Raw genomic sequence first — 19,745 nt, forward strand, 5'->3', positions numbered from 1 at the left:
AATGGATTAAATAATTTGGATTCATTGAAGCTATTCGACAGATACATTTCAGCTTATTTGTTTGTTTGTTGAGAATCTAAATTCATTGCTCTTTCAGACAGTAATAATTTGCTTTTGCGGGTTCAAACTTGTGCAGGCACAACGATGAAGTCAGTGTGATGTCATTCCATATGGTCCATCCTCCTGTCTCAAAAGTGCTGTAATTTTCTTCTACCACCGGAAATTTGACTCGGGAGAGGAATGCAGGACCCGTAGCCAGTTATAATGTAAGTATCTGACTTGTAATTTGTATAGACGAGAGTAAGGAACGATAAACTACCATCTCCGGTGTCAACTGACGTTATAGGAAAATTGATGAGCGAATGACCAGCGAATCCTGTTCGCTAGTTAACGTTAGTGAATTAGTTAATGTAGCTAGCTAGCCCGTTAGCTATCTAATATAGCATTACCAGCAAGCTTTTGTCAAAAATGTAGCTATATTTTCTTTAGAATTTGGTTTTGCCACGACCCATTATCACGGAAAGAGTTTTGGGTTTTAATGTTTGTTGTTATTTCTAGGGAAAAAGTTAGCCGTATCCCACTAGCTCACTTCTCCAAACGGTAGCTAGCCAGTTAGCTACATATGGCTAAAGTTCAGTTTTTACTTGTCAACAAAAATAAAAACAATTTGCGGTGTAATGTTAATCCATAGTATTTTCGGATAACAACACGAAACCATTGTTTCTCAATCTGAGTGGCAAACGGTTATCTAATAATGTTAAAACCGCAGTGAGACCCTTTTAATCAGCGAGTTGATGGAAGAAGATGACGTAAGTAAGACCGGTATGCGGAGTTCTCAGTCCTACCAGCCAAGTTTTCCTTCTCCACTCCACTATGTTCATCACACGTGTGGGTGGAGTTGAAGAAACCCAGCAACTCTGCCGTGTTGACTTTGGCCAAATAAGGACGAGGGGGGGGTTGTTATGCACATCATTGGTTGGGGGTGAATTTGTTCAGGGTCAATACATCAGTTTACTGTATGTGTGTAAACTGATTGTATTGACCCCCCCCTTGTGGCTAAATTATGCAGCCCGTGGCATGCCTATTGTCACTCTATGACGTGTAGTATGTATTTGATCTAGTTTTGTTCAAGTCAGCATCACATAAGTCTATCGTTGCCATGTTTTGGGTCTCAATTTCCTTGGCAGGTACTAATAATCATGTTTCCCTGTTCTGTAATTCAGTGTGATTCAAGACACAACTTCTATTAGCAGCAACCCAGTCAGACCATGGCTGGCTTCAGACAAGAGGATGTGGAGGCGTTCTATGATATGGGAGAGGAGCTAGGGAGGTAAGATCTGACCTGTGTCTGTCTACAGTGTTGCTGGAGGAGGATACAAAGGAGACTTGTTTCAGCTCTCCCAATGTGTCAGTGGGCAGAATTTGTACTTTTAGGACGATTGAGGAAAACTTCTACCCAGCATGAGGCACACTGGGCCAATGCAATTAAGTGTACCTACCGTTCCAGCCAAACATTACAATGACCATGTCGCCACACGAGTCGCTAGTGCATGATGGGACAAAGACATCCCTGCCGGCTAAACCCTCCCCTAACCTGGACGACGCTGGGCCAATTGTGCACCGCCCCATGAGGGTAGACTCAGAATCTGTAGTGGCGCAGCTTGCACTGCGATGCAGTACCTTAGATCACTGCGCCACTCGGGAGGCCCCCACCTTTAGTAACTCTTGTATGTAAAGTGAAGCAATATTTCTACAAAGATCTTAAATATTGATTGTTGGGCTCTCCTAATGATACAATCCAAATACCACTTAGTTGACTTGAAATCACATAGCTGGATGAAAACATCCGTTGGCAAATTCCCAGTGTATTTGTGGGACTGTTTATTCAACAGTGTAGAGCTCTCTGTCCTGTTATGCAAACCTGCTCTGTGTTTTTAACAAGTCCTTAGAAACTAAACAGAGCCGGAGCACTAGAATGAGTCATGTGCTTCTACAGGATTAAACCTGAATTTGTTCCAAATGGCAACCTGTTGACGTAGCGCACTACTTTAGATTAGAGACCATAGGGCTAAAGTAGTGCACTATAAAAGGAATATAGGGTGCCATTTGGGACACAATAAACCTGACTTCCTACCTTTATATGGAAGTTTTGTTTTCTGCAGTGTTGCAGAAGAAGAATGACATCATTGCCTTTCTATGTGTTTATTTCCTCTTTATGCCTCTAGGTTTAGTCTAGCTGTTTATTAGCTGTTTTAGGTGTAGTCTAGCTGTTTTAGGTGTAGTCTAGCTGTTTTAGGTGTAGTCTAGCTGTTTATTAGCTGTTTTAGGTGTAGTCTAGCTGTTTATTAGCTGTTTATTAGCTGTTTTAGGTGTAGTCTAGCTGTTTATTAGCTGTTTTAGGTGTAGTCTAGCTGTTTATTAGGTCTAGTCTAGCTGTTTATTAGCTGTTTTAGGTGTAGTCTAGCTGTTTATTAGCTGTTTTAGGTGTAGTCTAGCTGTTTTAGGTTTAGTCTAGCTGTTTTAAATCAAATCTAATTTTATTTGTCACATACACATGGTTTTAGGTGTAGTCTAGCTGTTTATTGGCTGTTTTAGGTGTAGTCTAGCTGTTTTAGGTGTAGTCTAGCTGTTTTAGGTGTAGTCTAGCTGTTTTAGGTGTAGTCTAGCTGTTTTAGGTGTAGTCTAGCTGTTTTAGCTGTTTTAGGTGTAGTCTAGCTGTTTTAGGTGTAGTCTAGCTGTTTTAGGTGTAGTCTAGCTGTTTTAGGTGTAGTCTAGCTGTTTTAGGTGTAGTCTAGCTGTTTTAGGTGTAGTCTAGCTGTTTTAGGTGTAGTCTAGCTGTTTTAGGTGTAGTCTAGCTGTTTTAGGTGTAGTCTAGCTGTTAGCTGTTTTAGGTGTAGTCTAGCTGTTAGCTGTTTTAGGTGTAGTCTAGCTGTTAGCTGTTTTAGGTGTAGTCTAGCTGTTAGCTGTTTTAGGTGTAGTCTAGCTGTTAGCTGTTTTAGGTGTAGTCTAGCTGTTTATTAGCTGTTTTAGGTGTAGTCTAGCTGTTTATTAGGAGTAGTCTAGCTGTATATTAGGAGTAGTCTAGCTGTATTAGGTGTAGTCTAGCTGTGTATTAGGTGTAGTCTAGCTGTGTATTAGGTGTAGTCTAGCTGTTTATTTCCTCTCTGGCTCTAGGTATGGTCATGCTGTGTGAGAGGGGGGGGCTGAGTTTGCTCAGAATGGGTACATTAAATGGCAGAACAGAACATTCAGTTCTGTGCAGATAGAGAAGCGCTGTAGACTTAACTTTAGGAATGGCTAGACCCTCAGGAATGCAGAATTTATGAACTCTGCAAAAAAAGAAACGTCCTCTCACTGTCAACTGTGTTTGTTTTCAGCAAACTTAAAATGTGTAAATATTTGTATGAACATAAGATTCAACAACTGAGACATAAACTGAACAAGTTCCACAGAAAAGTGATTAACATAAATTGAATAATGTGTCCCTGAACAAGGGTGGGGGTGGGGGGGGGGGTCAAAATCAAAAGTAACTGGTGTAGCCACAAGTTTCATTAAGTACTGCAGTGCATCTCCTCATGAACTGCACCAGATTTGCCAGTTCTTGCTGTGAGATGTTACCCAACTCTTCCACCAAGGCACCTGCAAGTTCCTGGACATTTCTGGGGGGAATGGCCCTCACCCTCTGATGTTAGGTGTAAATGTTTATATATATATTTTTAAATAGCCACCCACTTTAAATGTTTGCATAGAGTCTTCATCTTATTACATAAAATGAAACTGCCAACCAGTGTGTTGCAATGCTTCCAGTGAACACTAGCCTATACAATTTGTAGTCAAAAATGTATAGCTTTTAAATCAAGATTTTCCCCAGGTTGGCTATTTGAATTTGGCCCAGTCACTGTTTCTTGTTTCCTATGTTTATGTACATATTATATTATACTATCGATCATCATCATCATCCTCATTAACTCTCCTAGTGGACAATTCGCCATCGTACGGAAGTGTAAAGACAAGAGTTCTGGCTCGGAGTACGCCGCCAAGTTAATCAAGAAGCGTCGCCTGTCGTCCAGCCGCCGGGGCGTAAGCCGCGAGGAGATCGAGAGGGAGGTGAGAGAACCACAATGGAAATAAGAATTCAGGCTTTGTGTTTTATCCTCAATCATTGTATGTACTGGCTGCACCAGCTTTATATGCCTCTTTTTAATTTTTTTTATTAATAATGAAATAAATCAAATAAAATTCTAGGTGAACATTCTGAGAGAGATCCAGCACAGCAACATCATCACGCTGCACGACATCTTCGAGAACAAGACAGACGTCATCCTCATCCTGGAGCTGTGAGTAGAGCTACACCAGTTGATATTTGGGGCTGATCTAGGATCAGCCACCTCCCCGTCCTTGTAATCGGATTCACTATGATCTAAAAGGCTAAACTGATCCTAAAGCAGCAATCGTCTGAGACTCTTTCTGAATACAGGCCCAGACCTGTACTCAAATAAGATATTGATAAAATAGAGTCATTTCTTTTAACCCTGTTCTGTGGTGTGGTCCAGAGTGTCTGGAGGGGAACTATTTGACTTCCTGGCAGAGAAGGAGTCTCTAACAGAGGAGGAGGCCACACAGTTCCTCAAACAGATCCTGGACGGGGTCTACTATCTACACTCCAAACGCATCGCTCATTTTGACCTGAAGGTGGGTAGGGTGGAGTCTGGGGAAGGAGAAGCCAGGCTGGCATTGTAAACTAAAGTTCTATCTTGACTTGACGTATTCCTTTAAACTCCTATTGGAGCACTCCGACTCCTCACTCAATGTATAACTTGATAGACTGTTTTGAGTCATTGGCACATCTGTGAAAACGTCCAAAAGGTTTCCAGCATTTGAGAAATATACAGTTTGGTGTCTTAAAAAATAAATAAAAAACATCTGTATTGTATTATTATCTGCATTCTGAAATGTTTGTTTGTGCCGTAGCCAGAGAACATCATGCTGCTTGATAAGAACGTCTCCAACCCCAGGATCAAACTCATCGACTTCGGCATCGCTCATCAGATCAAAGCTGGAAATGAGTTTAAGAATATCTTTGGAACGCCAGAGTTTGTTGGTGAGACCATAGAGATGTGTTTGTAATATGTATTAATAGTAATAGCAATTTAGTGTTCTGCATATATTCCGTTATGTGTGTGAGACGCTCCTACATATTAATTTTCCTTATTAAAACATACAGTATATTTATTTTTATTTTTGGACATTTGAACTCCCTTTTTCTCCCAAATTTCGTGATTTCGATCTTGTCTCATCGCTGCAACTCCTCAACGGCCTCAGGAGAGGTGACGGTTGAGTCATGCGTCCTCCGAAATATGACCCGCCAAACCGCGCTTCTTAACATCCACCGGCTTAACCCGGAAGCCAGCCGCACCAATGTGTCGGAGGAAACGCCGCTCAACTGAGGACCGAAGTCAGCTAGCAGGCGCCCGGCCCGACACGCCACAAGGAGTCGCTAGAGCACGATGAACCAAGTAAAGCCCCCCCCGACCAAACCTTCCCCTAACCCGGACAACACTGGGCCAATTGTCTACCGCCATATGGGACACGCGGTCACGGCCGGTTGTGACACAGCCGGGGGTTGAACCCCAGGTCTGTAGTGACGCCGCAACACTGCGATGCAGTGCCTCAGACAGCTGCGCCACTCGGGCGGCCCGTATAGCTTTAAAAATAAAAAAAATATTCCACAATGATCTTAATGTTATGAATGTGGAAAATATTCCTTCATATTGGTTTTAATAAGTGGAGGTCTGTGTGCTGATCTCCCTGAAGATCATCTGGGTTCTAATAATCCTGCTTGTTTTACAGCTCCAGAGATAGTCAACTATGAACCACTCGGACTGGAGGCTGACATGTGGTAAAATAAACTAAGATTATTTTAAATGTTTTTCTGATTTTGAGAACTTTTTGTTATTGCTGTTTTTCTTGTTTCTTTACCCTTCAGGTAAATCTCACTAATTTGTTGTCCTCTTGTTTCTCCAGGAGTATTGGAGTTATCACGTACATTCTGTAAGTACTGCCTCACATTATAATGGTGTCAGTTGAGCGACATAAAACCGCGTCAAACATTTTGTTTAGATTTATTTCTAAATCTACAGACATTTTTGATCGTATTCTGTACCTGTTTTACAAAAATGGAGAACGACACAAGTGAATGTTATTATTTCTGAGCAATCCAATCATTTACATGATGAAATAGCAAATAAGCGATTGTATTTAATATTTGTCCATACCACTTGTTTAACCTGGGGTTGAGTGTTCTCAACATGTTGTTTTGTCTTCCTCAGGTTGAGTGGTGCCTCTCCGTTCCTGGGGGAGACCAAGCAGGAGACTCTGACCAACATCTCTGCTGTCAACTATGACTTTGACGAGGAGTACTTCAGCAATACCAGTGAGCTGGCCAAGGACTTCATCAGACGCCTGCTGGTCAAGGATCCCAAGTAAGGCTGGTTTACTGTGGATAGAACAGGCCTGGGAATACTTAGAACACACGTAAGGGACATGACAGTAACTATTTGCTTTTGTTTGTCTTGTTAGTTAATATATCATTGTAGGGACTCTAGCAAAAGATGAACGTTTACTGAATCCGCACCATAGCCTTGGAGAACTTTGGTCTTAAGTGGAAATTATATAATTGCAATTACTAAGGCATGACAGTAAAGCAGAAAGTAATAATTGATTATTTTTCATCTCTTATTTCTCCAGGAAGAGGATGACCATCGATGACAGCCTTCAGCATCCCTGGATCAAGGTAGACATCTCTCGCCATTTCACATCTTACTGATCCCACATGTTGGACTATCCCTTTGCCCTCTTTCAGTTATAAAGCAACTGTTGGCTTTTAGCACCTGGTTTACTGCCGCTTTACTGATGGTTTACTGATGGTTTACTGCCGCTTTACTGATGGTTTACTGATGGTTTACTGCCGCTTTACTGATGGTTTACTGATGGTTTACTGCCGCTTTACTGATGGTTTACTGATGGTTTACTGCCGCTTTACTGATGGTTTACTGATGGTTTACTGCCGCTTTACTGATGGTTTACTGCCGCTTTACTGATGGTTTACTGCCGCTTTACTGATGGTTTACTGATGGTTTACTGCCGCTTTACTGATGGTTTACTGCCGCTTTACTGATGGTTTACTGGTGGTTTACTGCCGCTTTACTGATGGTTTCCAGAGGCTTTACTGATGGTTTACTGCCGCTTTACTGCTGGTTTGCTGATGGTTTACTGCCGCTTTACTGATGGTTTACTGATGGTTTACTGCCGCTTTACTGATGGTTTACTGCCGGTTTACTGATGGTTTACGGCCGCTTTACTGATGATTTACTGCCGCTTTACTGATGGTTTACGGCCGCTTTACTGATTTTTTTTACTGATAGTTTCCAGACGCTTTACTGATGGTTTACTGCCGGTTTACTGATGGTTTACGGCCGCTTTACTGATGGTTTACTGATGGTTTACTGCCGCTTTACTGATGGTTTACTGATGGTTTACTGATGGTTTCCAGCCGCTTTACTGATGGTTTACTGCCGCTTTACTGATTTTTTTTACTGATAGTTTCCAGACGCTTTACTGATGGTTTACTGCCGGTTTACTGATGGTTTACGGCCGCTTTACTGATGGTTTCCTGATGGTTTCCAGACGCTTTACTGATGGTTTCCAGACGCTTTACTGATGGTTTCCAGACGCTTTACTGATGGTTTCCAGACGCTTTACTGATGGTTTCCAGACGCTTTACTGATGGTTTCCAGACGCTTTACTGATGGTTTCCAGACGCTTTACTGCCGCTTTACTGATGGTTTACTGCCACTTTACTGATGGTTTACTGCCACTTTACTGATGGTTTACTGATGGTTTACTGATGGTTTACTGATGGTTTACTGATGGTTTACTGATGGTTTCCAGACGCTTTACTGCCGCTTTACTGATGGTTTACTGCCGCTTTACTGATTTTTTTTTTTTTTTTACTGATAGTTTCCAGACGCTTTACTGATGGTTTACTGATGGTCCTTCTGTAGCTCAGTTGGTAGAGCATGGCGCTTGTAACGCCAGGGTAGTGGGTTCGATTCCCGGGACCACCCATACGTAGAATGTATGCACACATGACTGTAAGTCGCTTTGGATAAAAGCGTCTGCTAAATGGCATATATTATTATTTATATTTACTGATGGTTTCCAGACGCTTTACTGATGGTTTACTGATGGTTTACGGCCGCTTTACTGATGGTTTACTGCCGCTTTACTGATGGTTTACTGATGGTTTCCAGACGCTTTACTGATGGTTTACTGATGGTTTACGGCCGCTTTACTGGTGGTTTACTGCCGCTTTACTCATGGTTTACTGATGGTTTACTGCCGCTTTACTGATGGTTTACTGTCACTTTACTGATGGTTTACTGTCACTTTACTGATGGTTTAATGCCACTTTACTGATGGTTTACTGCCACTTTACTGATGGTTTACTGCCGCTTTAATGATGGTTTCCAGACGCTTTACTGATGGTTTACTGCCGCTTTACTGATGGTTTCCAGACGCTTTACTGACGCTTTACTGATGGTTTACTGCCGCTTTACTGATGGTTTACTGCCGCTTTACTGATGGTTTACTGCCGCTTTACTGATGGTTTACTGCCGCTTTACTGATGGTTTACTGATGGTTTACTGACGCTTTACTGATGGTTTACTGACGCTTTACTGATGGATTACTGATGGTTTACTGCCGCTTTACTGATGGTTTACTGCCGCTTTACTGCCGCTTTACTGATGGTTTACTGATGGTTTACTGATGGTTTACTGATGGTTTACTGCCGCTTTACTGATGGTTTACTGCCGCTTTACTGATGGTTTACTGCCGCTTTACTGATGGTTTACTGATGGTTTACTGCCGCTTTACTGATGGTTTACTGCCGCTTTACTGATGGTTTACTGCCGCTTTACTGATGGTTTACTGCCACTTTACTGATGATTTACTGATGGTTTACGGCCGCTTTACTGATGGTTTACTGCCACTTTACTGATGGTTTCCAGACGCTTTACTGACGCTTTACTGATGGTTTACTGCCGCTTTACTGACGCTTTACTGATGGTTTACGGCCGCTTTACTGATGGTTTACTGCCACTTTACTGATGGTTTCCAGACGCTTTACTGATGGTTTCCAGACGCTTTACTGACGCTTTACTGATGGTTTACTGCCGCTTTACTGATGGTTTACTGCCGCTTTACTGATGGTTTACTGACGCTTTACTGATGGTTTACTGACGCTTTACTGATGGATTACTGATGGTTTACTGCCGCTTTACTGATGGTTTACTGCCGCTTTACTGATGGTTTACTGATGGTTTACTGATGGTTTACTGCCGCTTTACTGATGGTTTACTGCCGCTTTACTGATGGTTTACTGCCGCTTTACTGATGGTTTACTGCCGCTTTACTGATGGTTTACTGATGGTTTACTGATGGTTTACTGATGGTTTACTGCCGCTTTACTGATGGTTTACTGCCGCTTTACTGATGGTTTACTGCCGCTTTGCTGATGGTTTACTGATGGTTTACTGCCGCTTTACTGATGGTTTTCGACCCCCTTTATCTGCTATCCATTAACGCTCCTCTCCTCCCAGGTGATCAAGAGGCGGAACGTGCGCCAGGAGGAGAGCGGGAAGAAGCCGGAGCGCAGGCGCCTGAAGACCACGCGTCTAAAGGAGTACACTATCAAGTCCCACTCCTCCATGCCCCCAAACAACACCTACGTCAACTTCGAACGCTTCTCCCAGGTGCTGGAGGAGATCGCTGCTGCTGAGGAGGGGCTGAGAGACCTGGAACAAAACCAGAGGTGAGAGGGAGGGATGAATCGATAGATGGATGGATTTGTAATTTTAAGTTGATTATTAAAAAAATGCATGTACAGCTGCTCTAATTGGATACAACATACGTATTCCATACATTCTAACATCTCCCTGACTTCTCCAGGTCGTGCCGGGAGGACGTGGCTGCTCTCCTGTCTATCTACGAGGAGAAGGAGGGCTGGTACAAGGAGGAGAACCAGAGCATCGCCAGCGACCTGGGTCACATCCGCCAGGAGCTGCAGCGTACCCAGGCCCAGCGCAGGCAGAGTCAGGAGGATGCCCGCGCCACCATGCTGGCTGCTAACGCCCTCAAGAGGAAGTTTGGCCGTCTGGAGAACCGTTACGAGGTCCTGGCAGAACAGGTGGCGTCGGAGGTGCTCTGGGTGGAGGAGCTGGTCAGGGGGATAGAGAAGGAGAAGGACAGCCTCGTCATGCCCTGAGTTTGGCCTGGCTTCTAGTATCACTGACCTGGTCATGCCTGAGTTCAGCCTGGCTTCTAGTATCACTGACCTGGTCATGCCTGAGTTCAGCCTGGCTTCTAGTATCACTGACCTGGTCATGCCCTGAGGCCAGCCTGGTTTGGTACAGACACCGGTCTTATATACCAGCTGTCATTAGATTCAGAACAAGGGCCCAGAGTTTTTCTGGTGAGGGAAAACTCTGGCCCCTGGTCATAAGCCAGGCATTTGATTAGGAAAAATGATCCCCCTTCCCCATCTTCCCTTTCTAATGAGAGCACCAACAATGTATAGAGTCCCTCCCTACTATGAACACATTTAATCAACAAAATATGTGTTTAATGAATGTCCATTCCAGTATTTTCTAAATTAATTCATAATGTTGAAAATGGTAAAGATTGTGATTCATTTTTGCAGTATATTTGGTTAAGATGATGATACATACATACATACATACATACATACATACAGGAAGGTTTTCTGCACCTGCAATCATTTTCCTATAGTTTTTTAGCCCCATACTTAAAGGGATATTTATCATTAACAGCTGACTATGATTGACCAATAAGGCCCAAGGGGGTGTGGTATACGGCCAGTTCTTATGCATGATACAACACAGTGCCTGGACACAGTCCTTAGCCGTGGTATATTGGCCATATACCACAAACCCCCAAGGTGCCTTATTGCTATTATAAACTGGTTACCTACATAACTAGAGCAGTAAAAACAAATGTTTTGTCATACCCATGGCGTACAGTGTGATATACCACGGCTGTCAGCCAATCAGCATTCTGGGCTTGAACCACCCAGGTTAGAAGTAACAACAACATAGTAGAAACAATAGAACATGTGTTATAGGGAGATTCCATTTTGAAGATAATCTTTGCTGTACTGCGATGCGAAGCTACAGACAGATGCATATACTATACTATATATTTATACTATATAAATACTAATAGTTCTCTTACGTGTGAAGAGAGTCGTCTTAAAATGGATTGTACAAACCTGTTTTGCAACTTGCACACAGCCTGTACATTGAACACCTTATTGCCTATACATAAGCTAAATCAAGTGTGTAGTAATGTCTAAACCATTTCATGAATAATGGAAGTCTAGTGACTGTCCCTCCAAAACGTTTTAGGCCGGTTTCCCTGGACCCTGGACTATAAATAATGGTCACTGGAGAACCTCCATTTCGAAAATAGCATTTTAGTTCAGTATTTAGCTTAATCCGTGTCCGGGGAAAACCGTCCCTTTCAAATACAACTATTGCACAGTAGCCTCATACCAAATGATCTGCATGTCTTATCTGCTACTATATTTGAATGATTGTTTTAGTCAGCCTTCGGTCGCTATGACCATAGCCCCACACTACAGACATTCCATGAGTTGGTCTTAAATCTATGCATCACATTCCATGTTCCACATAGAACTCTATGTACTGTACATTTCCCTAGTTTAATATACTATTTTGCACTTAAATATAGCCGTGTTCCAAACTATTTCCCATTCAATCATTTTTTTTTTTTCTTTTTTAAATGTACCCAAAACTTATAATGGTATGTATTGTTAAGTTTGAATGATGACATATTTAGATGGGGTTTTGTTTCAAATAAACAAACTCATAACCTAAAGGAACCTTTCTGGTGTATATTTTCTCTGTCCATTGAGATTTTGCAGGTCCAGATTTCTCAGCTTTTCTTTTTACATAAAAAAAGGATCCTTCCACCTGGAGCTTATGGACCTTGTCTCTCTGTTTCCATAGTAACTCAGAACTAAGGAATATGATCTTTGTTATTCAATGCAACCCCTGTTCCCTTCGACAACATGGCTCGGTCTAACAGTTAAGTCGTCCGGGACGTGCTGTAACCTGTTGATGGCAATGCTGCTCACCCTGTGGTGTCCCTCACTGTGATGTGGGCCAGTGCAAGGTAGCCCAAAAGTTGTGTGGATCACAGTGCCTGCCTGCTTAGCAGTAAAGCTTCCCACTGGGCAAAAACAGGTTGAATCAGCATTGTTTCCATGTCATTTCAACCAAAACATTTAATGTGAACCTAAGGGACTTTACTATTTTCAGCCAACTTTAAACCTAAAGCCAATAAAGGGGGACATTTTTGGTTGATTTCACATTATTTGACAACTCAAATGTTGAACCGACATCCGTTCCCAGTGAGTTCCTCCCTCTGGGTACAAGCCTCCTGTCCTGGGGGTGTACTTGTAAATCACACTGGCTCCCACTACAGAAACAGGAGAGGGATTGGTGTCCTGTTCAGGGGGTCTGCTTGTAAATCACACTACAGAAACAGGAGATGGACTCCAGTCCATATGGACTGTTCTGGCTCGGAAAAGGCTTACTTCTCCAAGGTGTAACGTTCCCACAATACAAACTCAAAGTGACGCTCACAACAAAACTAATCACTGCTAACCAAATAAAACAGATCGTCGTTCTTAAAGACACCCACCATGACAAACTATAAGAAAAAAAAACACAATTTAGGACGGGGAGTAAAAAGAACTGAAGAAACACCAAAACACAGGCTTCTTTCTAACGTAAAAAGGTTGAACTCGCACCACAGCTGACAAAGTGTAGCTCTCCTTAACATCTCTCACGCTCAACTGGAGCACTGGGCCAGCCACTCCTAAATAGCACCTCGGCCAACACAGGTTTAACACACTGACTGACGAGGTGACACCAATCGGTGCGACCTACGTGCTAAATTCCAACCTCAAAACATGAATAAAAAAACTAAGCCTGTAACAAAGGCGTATTTGCTTTTATATAGGTACCTCCCAGGCTACAATAACTCAAACCAGAGCTTATCGTGTGTTTACCGGTACGATCTAAACTTCATTAAACGGGCCCTGACGGAGAAGATGGAGGGGGCAAAGGTCATGTGAGAGAACGACCGGCAGGCCTTGCTGGAGGTGATAAGGCTGAGCCAGGAGATGCTGTTGCTAAGAGACTGACAGAAACTATCATGTCGCTGTGTCTGTCTGCAGGAGAATGTGTGTTTACATTTAGCCTCCAATACCACTTTTACATGTTTGACATCCTCGTTCGTGTTCAGAATATATACTGTTGATAGATTTTATATGCTGTTTATGTTCAGAATATATACTGTTGATAGATTTTATATGCTGTTTATGTTCAGAATACACCTCTTTGGAGACAATAATATATAATATACTGAACAAAAATATAAACGCAGTTACAGTTCATATAAGGCAATCAGTCCATTTAAATAAATTCATTAGGCCCTAATCTATGGATTTCACATGACTGGGCAGGGGCACAGCCATGGGTGGGCCTGGGAGGGCATAGGACTCAATGAACAAGCATTTCGCTACACCCACAATAACATTTGCTAAACATGTGTATGTGACCAATAAAGATTTGATTTGACAAATAGTTAGTTAGATAGCTACCCGGACTATCTGCATCAACCCTGTTTGTACTAACTTTGACTCATCACATAAACTCCTGTTAGTTTATTACCTGTCACTTTATTCCTAGTTATACTGTATGTACATATCTACCTCAATTACCTCGTACACCTGCGGTTTGACACGGTACTGGTACCCAGTGTACAAAACATTAGGAACACCTGCTCTTTCCATGACAGACTGACTAGGTGAACCGGTACATCGCCTTGTATAGAGGTCCTGGATGGCAGGAAGCTCGGCCCACGTGATATACTGGGCTGTATGCATTTTGGTAAATTCGACCACAACTCTATCCTCCTGATTCCTTCTTACAAGCTAAAACTAAAGCAGGAAGCACCAGGGACTCAGTCTGTAAAAAAGTGGTCAGATGAAGCAGATGCTAAACTACAGGACTGTTTTGCTATCACAGACTGGAACATGTTCCGGGATTCCTCCGATGGCATTGAGCAGTACACCACATCAGTCACTGGCTTTATCAATAAGTGCATCGAGGACGTCGTCCCCGCAGTGACTGTACGTACGTACCCCAACCAGAAGCCATGGATTACAGGCAACATTTGCACTGAGCTAAAGGATAGAGCTGCCGCTTTCAACGTGTGGGACTCTAACCCAGAAGCTTATAAGAAATCCTGCTATGCCCTGGAACGAACGATCAAACAGGCAAAGTGTCAATACAGGGCTAAGATTGAATCATACTACACAGGCTCCGATGCAAACTATTACAGGGGACAAAGGGAAGCACAGCCGCGAGCTGCCCAGTGACACGAGACTACCAGACGAGCTAAATCACTTCTATGCTCGTTTCGAGGCAAGCAACAAATCAAATCAAATGTATTTATATAGCCCTTCTTACATCAGCTGATATCTCAAAGTGCTGTACAGAAACCCAGCCTAAAACCCCAAACAGCAAGCAATGCAGGTGTAGAAGCATGGTGGCTAGGAAAAACACCCTAGAAAGGCCAAAGCCTAGGAAGAAACCAGGCTATGAGGGGTGGCCAGTCCTCTTCTGGCTGTGCCGGGTGGAGATTATAACAGAACATGGCCAAGATGTTCAAATGTTCATAAATGACCAGCATGGTCAAACAATAACACTGAGGCATGCATGAGAGCATCAGCTGTTCCAGACGACTGTGTGATCACGCTCTCCGTAGCCAATGTAAGACCTTTAAACAGGTCAACATACACAAGGCTGCGGGGCCAGACGGATTACCAGGACGTGTGCTCTGGGGATGTGCTGAACAACTGGCAAGTGTCTTCACTGACATTTTCAACATGTCCCTAATTGAGTCTGTAATACCAACATGTTTCAAGCAGACCACCATAGTCCCTGTTCCCAAGAACACAAAGGCAACCTGCCTAAATGACTACAGACCCATAGCACTCAAGTCCAAAGTCATGAAGTGCTTAGAAAGGTTGGTAATGGCTCACATCAACACCATTATCCCAGAAACTCTAGACCCATTCCAATTTGCATACCGCCCAAACAGATCCACAGATGAAGCAATCTCTATTGCACTCCACACTGCCCTTTCCCACCTGGACCTTTCCCACCTGGACCTGGACACAAAACACTTATGTGAGAACGCTATTCATTAACTACAGCTCAGTGTTCAACACCATAGTAAATCTCATCACAAGCTAAGGATCCTGGGACTAAACACCTCCCTCTGCAACTGGATCCTGACGGGCCGCCCCCAGGTGGTGAGAGTACGTAGTGTCACGAACCGGCTCAAAGCCCCTAACAAAAGGGAGACAACTTGGAGATAAGGAGTAACAAAATATATATTTATTAAATAAAGTAAACTAAGTACAATATACAATGGTGTGTGTAATCAGTAATCAGTAGTGTAAGTGAGTGTTTTGCATGCATGAATGTGATAATGCAGGGTGTTGAAAGATGCCAAAGCAAACAACCAAAAAACCACCAAGAAACACAACAAAATCTGTAAAGGTGTCTGCATGGAGAGAGTCTCTTCCATGACTGGGGAAGTGGTGTATTTATCCTGGGACATACCAGGCCCAGGTGTTTCCCATGAAGCTGACGACCCTCCCAACTCCGCCCACCGGCATCCTAATAAGGAAACAAGAACAAAGAGAGAATACGGCAGACAGAGGGGGAGGGTCATCACAGTAGCAACACTGTGGCCAGGCACGACTCCAACACCATCATTACGTTTGCAGACGACACAATAGTGGTAGGCACAATCACCGACAACGACGAGACAGCCTAAAGGGAGGAGGTCAAAGACCTGGCCGGGTGGTGCCAGAATAACAACCTGTCGCTTAACGTAACCAAGACTAAGGAGATGATTGTGGACTACAGGAAAAGGAGGACCAAGCACGCTCCCATTCTCATCGATGGGGCTGTAGTGGAGCAGGTTGAGAGCTTCAAGTTCCTTGGTGTCCACATCACCAACAAACTAGAATGGTCCAAACATACCAAGACAGCTGTGAAGAGGGCACGACAAAGCCTATTCCCCCTAAGGAGACTGAAAAGACTTAGCATGGGTCCTCAGATCCTCAAAAGGTTCTACAGCTGCACCATCGAGAGCATCCTGCCTGACCGGTTGCATCACTACCTGCTACGGCAATTGCTCAGCCTCCGATCGCAAGGCACGACAGAGGGCAGTGCATACGGCCCAGTACATCACTGGGGCTAAGCTGCCTGCCATCCAGGACCTCTACACCAGGCGGTGTCAGAGGAAGGCCCTAAAAATTGTCAAAGACCCCAGCCACCCCAGTCATAGACTGTTCTCTCTACTACCGCATGACAAGCGGTACTGGAGTGCCAAGTCTAGTACAAAAAGGCTTCTCAACGGTTTTTACCCCCAAGCCATTAGACTCCTGAACAGGTAATCAAATGGCTACCCGGACTATCTGCATTGTGTGCAGATTTAACCATATCTACATGTACATACTACCTCAATCAGCCCGACTAACCGGTGTCTGTATGTAGCCTCGCTACTTTCATAGCCTTGCTACTGTATATAGCCTCTCTACTGTTATGTTTCACTGTTGTTTTATTTCTTTACCTACCTATTGGGGCGGCAGGGTAGTCTAGTGGTTAGAGCGGTGGCCTTGTAAGCAGAAGGTTGTAAGTTCAAATCCCAAGCTGACAAGGTACAAATCTGTCATTCTGCCCCTGAACAGGCAGTTAACCCACTGTTCCTAGGCCATCATTGAAAATAAGAATTTGTTCTTAACTGACTTGCCTGGTAAAATAAATATTGTTCAAAAATACATTTTTTGCACTATTGGTTAGAGCCTGTAAGTAAGCATTTCACTGTTGTATTTGGTGCACGTGATAAATAAACTTTGATTTGATTTACCCTCTGTAGCGTCTTGAGGTCGGATGCCAAGCAGTTGCCATACCAAGCGGTGATGCAGCCAGTCAAGATGCTCTCAATGGTGCAGCTGTAGAACTTTTTGAGTATCCGAGGGACTGTCATACCAAAAAATGTCCACCGGCCAAATAGTGTAAATGCAATTATTTTCCACATTACAAATAAATGTCTAACATATCTCTTGGAGGGCCAGAAAATAAATGAACAGTGGACAGTTGTTTTTACCTGGTCAAAAACCTCTACATCCTTCTCAGTCCGTGTATGAAGGTGGGTCTGGTTGGTCCGTTCACCAAACCTGGAGGAAGGGGTTGAAAAGCTATTGACAATGTAAGATATTGAAATATATCTGATTACGTACCATGGAAAAACAAAAATAAATTGTAAAAAAATAAATAAAACAAACCATTGGTGACAGAATATAACCGATAACATCCGTACCTTGTTCCAGTGTTCATGACGTCGGTCACTCAAGACGACCTCAGGAGAACCCTGGGTGGCCTCGCCAGTCTCGTCCAAGATGGGTATAATACAAAACAAAAATATGTGTTGTTGTTGTTCCAAGCACCCTTTTTATTGGGTTACAGAAGGGAATATAGAGTTAAGCACATACTCTTACTTTACTGGCCTGAATAGGCATTACCTCCACCCACTTGGTAATGTGATCGGTCGCCGTCAGACACCAGCTGTTGCCATTCCTGGATTTAGTGAAGTCCACCACTAACATTTAAAGTGTTAGAGAGAAGATTATTTTATATTCTTACCCGTATCCGAGTCATATTGTATGCAAACTTTCATACTTGTAAGGATATTGACACACACACACACACAAACACACACATTCTATAATATTGAACTCTGCTGTGGTCAAATAAAGCATCCATTACAAAACAACTTATCAGGGCTAAATTTGAAATGGGACCCTTACCGATCATATGCCATGACGAAACAACTTTGATGGGCTTCAACTTCGACACCACAGTCTTCACCCTCACACATTTCTGGCAGGCTAGACAGGGTAATGACCTATAAGCACAAAGTAACACATTGATACATTGTGTGCTCTCTGATATGACATTCATTGAAAACATAATACTTTCTGATATAATGGAATGTGATCGATAAACAAAAAGGTTATTTCCCCTGGCCAGCTGTCCACCTCCTTGACAATTCCCCGTCAGAAGAAGGAAGTGTAGGTTGATTTTGGCAATCATGTGCTTCTCTTCGAAATGGCCAGCATGCATCTCGGTCAGCACAACCTCTTTCTCCTCCTTAGTAAAAAATTACACTCCTGTGTGGCTCGCCATCCTTCCCCCGTAGGTACATACTGTATGATTAGTCCGCCCCATCCCGCATGCGGGATCTTGACTACAGCCTCAAGCTCATTACCATAACGCAACATTAGCGATTTCTAAAAAATGCAAATGAAATGAAATAAATATGCCTGCCCTCAAGCTTATCCTTTTCTTAACAATCCTGTCGTCTCAGATTTTCAAAATATGCTTTAGAACCAGAGAAAATCAATAATTTGTGTAAGAGTGGTGATAGCTAGCTTAGCATTTAGCGTTAGCATTTAGCACGCAACATATTCACAAAAACCAGCAAAGGGATCAAATAAAATAATTTACCTTTGAAGAACTTCAGATTTTTCAATGAGGAGACTCTCAGTTACATAGCAGATGTCCAGTTTTTCCTGAAAGATGCTTGTGTAGGACACAACGTTCCGTTTTGTTACTATGCATTTGGCTACCGAAACTAACCGAAAATTCAGTCACCTAAACGTCAAACTTTTTTCCGAATTAACTCCATAATATCGACTGAAACATGGAAAACGTTGTTTGAATCAATCCTCAAGGTGTTTTGTCATATATCTCTTCATTGAAATGCCGTCCCTGGAAGCGTGCATTCTTCTCTGATTCGGATGGAAAAATACTGGTAGCTGACTTTTGCGCACCAATTGCCACGCAGACACCGTGCGGGACACTTGGCAATTGTAGTCTCTTATGGTCAATCTTCCAATGATATGCCTACAAATACGTCACAATGCTGCAGACACCTGGGGGAAACGATAGGAAGTGTCCGTTCATTCCTGTCGCATTCACAGCCATATAAGGCGATCATGGAAAACGTGCCTTCAGAAATCCTGTTGATTTCCTGGTCGCTCAAACATCTTGGTTTTGCCTGTAGATTTTGTTCTATGGCACTCACAGTGAAAATCTTTGCAGTTCTGGAAACGTCAGAGTGTCTTCTTTCCAAAACTATCAATTCCAAGCATAGTCGAGCATCTTTTCGTGACAAAATATTGCGCTAAAAACGGGCACGTCTTTTTATCCAAAAATGAAATACTGCCCCTATAGGACTAACAAGTTGGAAGAGAAGAGTTGTTAAAATAATGAAGTCTAAGTACATTTCCACTGCTGTCTTTCTCTCTCTGTCCCTTTCTCACTTTCATATTTCTTTCTCACCCCACCCCCGCCCACTCTCAATTCAATTTACTGGCTTTATTGGCATGGGAAACATATGTTAACATTGCCAAAGCGAGTGAAGTAGATAATAAACAAAAGTCAAATAAACAATATAAAATGAACAGTAAACATGACACTCACAGAAGTTCC

The 19,745-nt window shown here is 42.9% G+C and overlaps 1 protein-coding gene and 1 long non-coding RNA gene across 2 annotated transcripts; one reads left to right on the plus strand and one right to left on the minus strand.

The window, feature by feature from the left end:
- Positions 1 to 108: 108 nt before the first annotated feature.
- On the plus strand, positions 109 to 11,979 carry dapk3 (death-associated protein kinase 3). Its single transcript, XM_052476152.1, has 12 exons — positions 109 to 266; positions 1,224 to 1,330; positions 3,978 to 4,107; positions 4,246 to 4,337; positions 4,554 to 4,692; positions 4,972 to 5,101; positions 5,851 to 5,899; positions 6,025 to 6,051; positions 6,330 to 6,482; positions 6,748 to 6,793; positions 9,663 to 9,874; positions 10,012 to 11,979. The coding sequence occupies exons 2-12, from the start codon at positions 1,269 to 1,271 to the stop codon at positions 10,325 to 10,327; spliced, it is 1,356 nt and encodes a 451-aa protein (XP_052332112.1). The 5' UTR covers positions 109 to 266; positions 1,224 to 1,268; the 3' UTR covers positions 10,328 to 11,979.
- Positions 11,980 to 15,616: 3,637 nt separating this feature from the next.
- LOC118401653 (uncharacterized) lies at positions 15,617 to 19,562 on the minus strand. The gene is made up of 5 exons (XR_004829311.2): positions 18,759 to 19,562; positions 18,059 to 18,156; positions 17,572 to 17,850; positions 17,359 to 17,428; positions 15,617 to 17,231 (listed from the first exon to the last, which is right to left on the minus strand). It is a non-coding gene; the product is annotated as an uncharacterized LOC118401653 (long non-coding RNA).
- Positions 19,563 to 19,745: the final 183 nt, after the last annotated feature.

The sequence above is a fragment of the Oncorhynchus keta genome, chromosome 23 (genome assembly GCF_023373465.1).
Source record: "Oncorhynchus keta strain PuntledgeMale-10-30-2019 chromosome 23, Oket_V2, whole genome shotgun sequence".
In the NCBI taxonomy this organism is placed as follows: domain Eukaryota; kingdom Metazoa; phylum Chordata; class Actinopteri; order Salmoniformes; family Salmonidae; genus Oncorhynchus; species Oncorhynchus keta.

Excerpts from the sequence above, each read along its gene's own strand:
- dapk3 (XM_052476152.1), top strand. The coding sequence starts at position 1,269 with ATGGCTGGCTTCAGACAAGAGGATGTGGAGGCGTTCTATGATATGGGA. Across the intron at positions 4,693-4,971 it reads TCGCTCATTTTGACCTGAAG|CCAGAGAACATCATGCTGCT; the intron begins GTGGGTAGGGTG and ends TTTGTGCCGTAG. Across the intron at positions 6,794-9,662 it reads TTCAGCATCCCTGGATCAAG|GTGATCAAGAGGCGGAACGT; the intron begins GTAGACATCTCT and ends CTCTCCTCCCAG.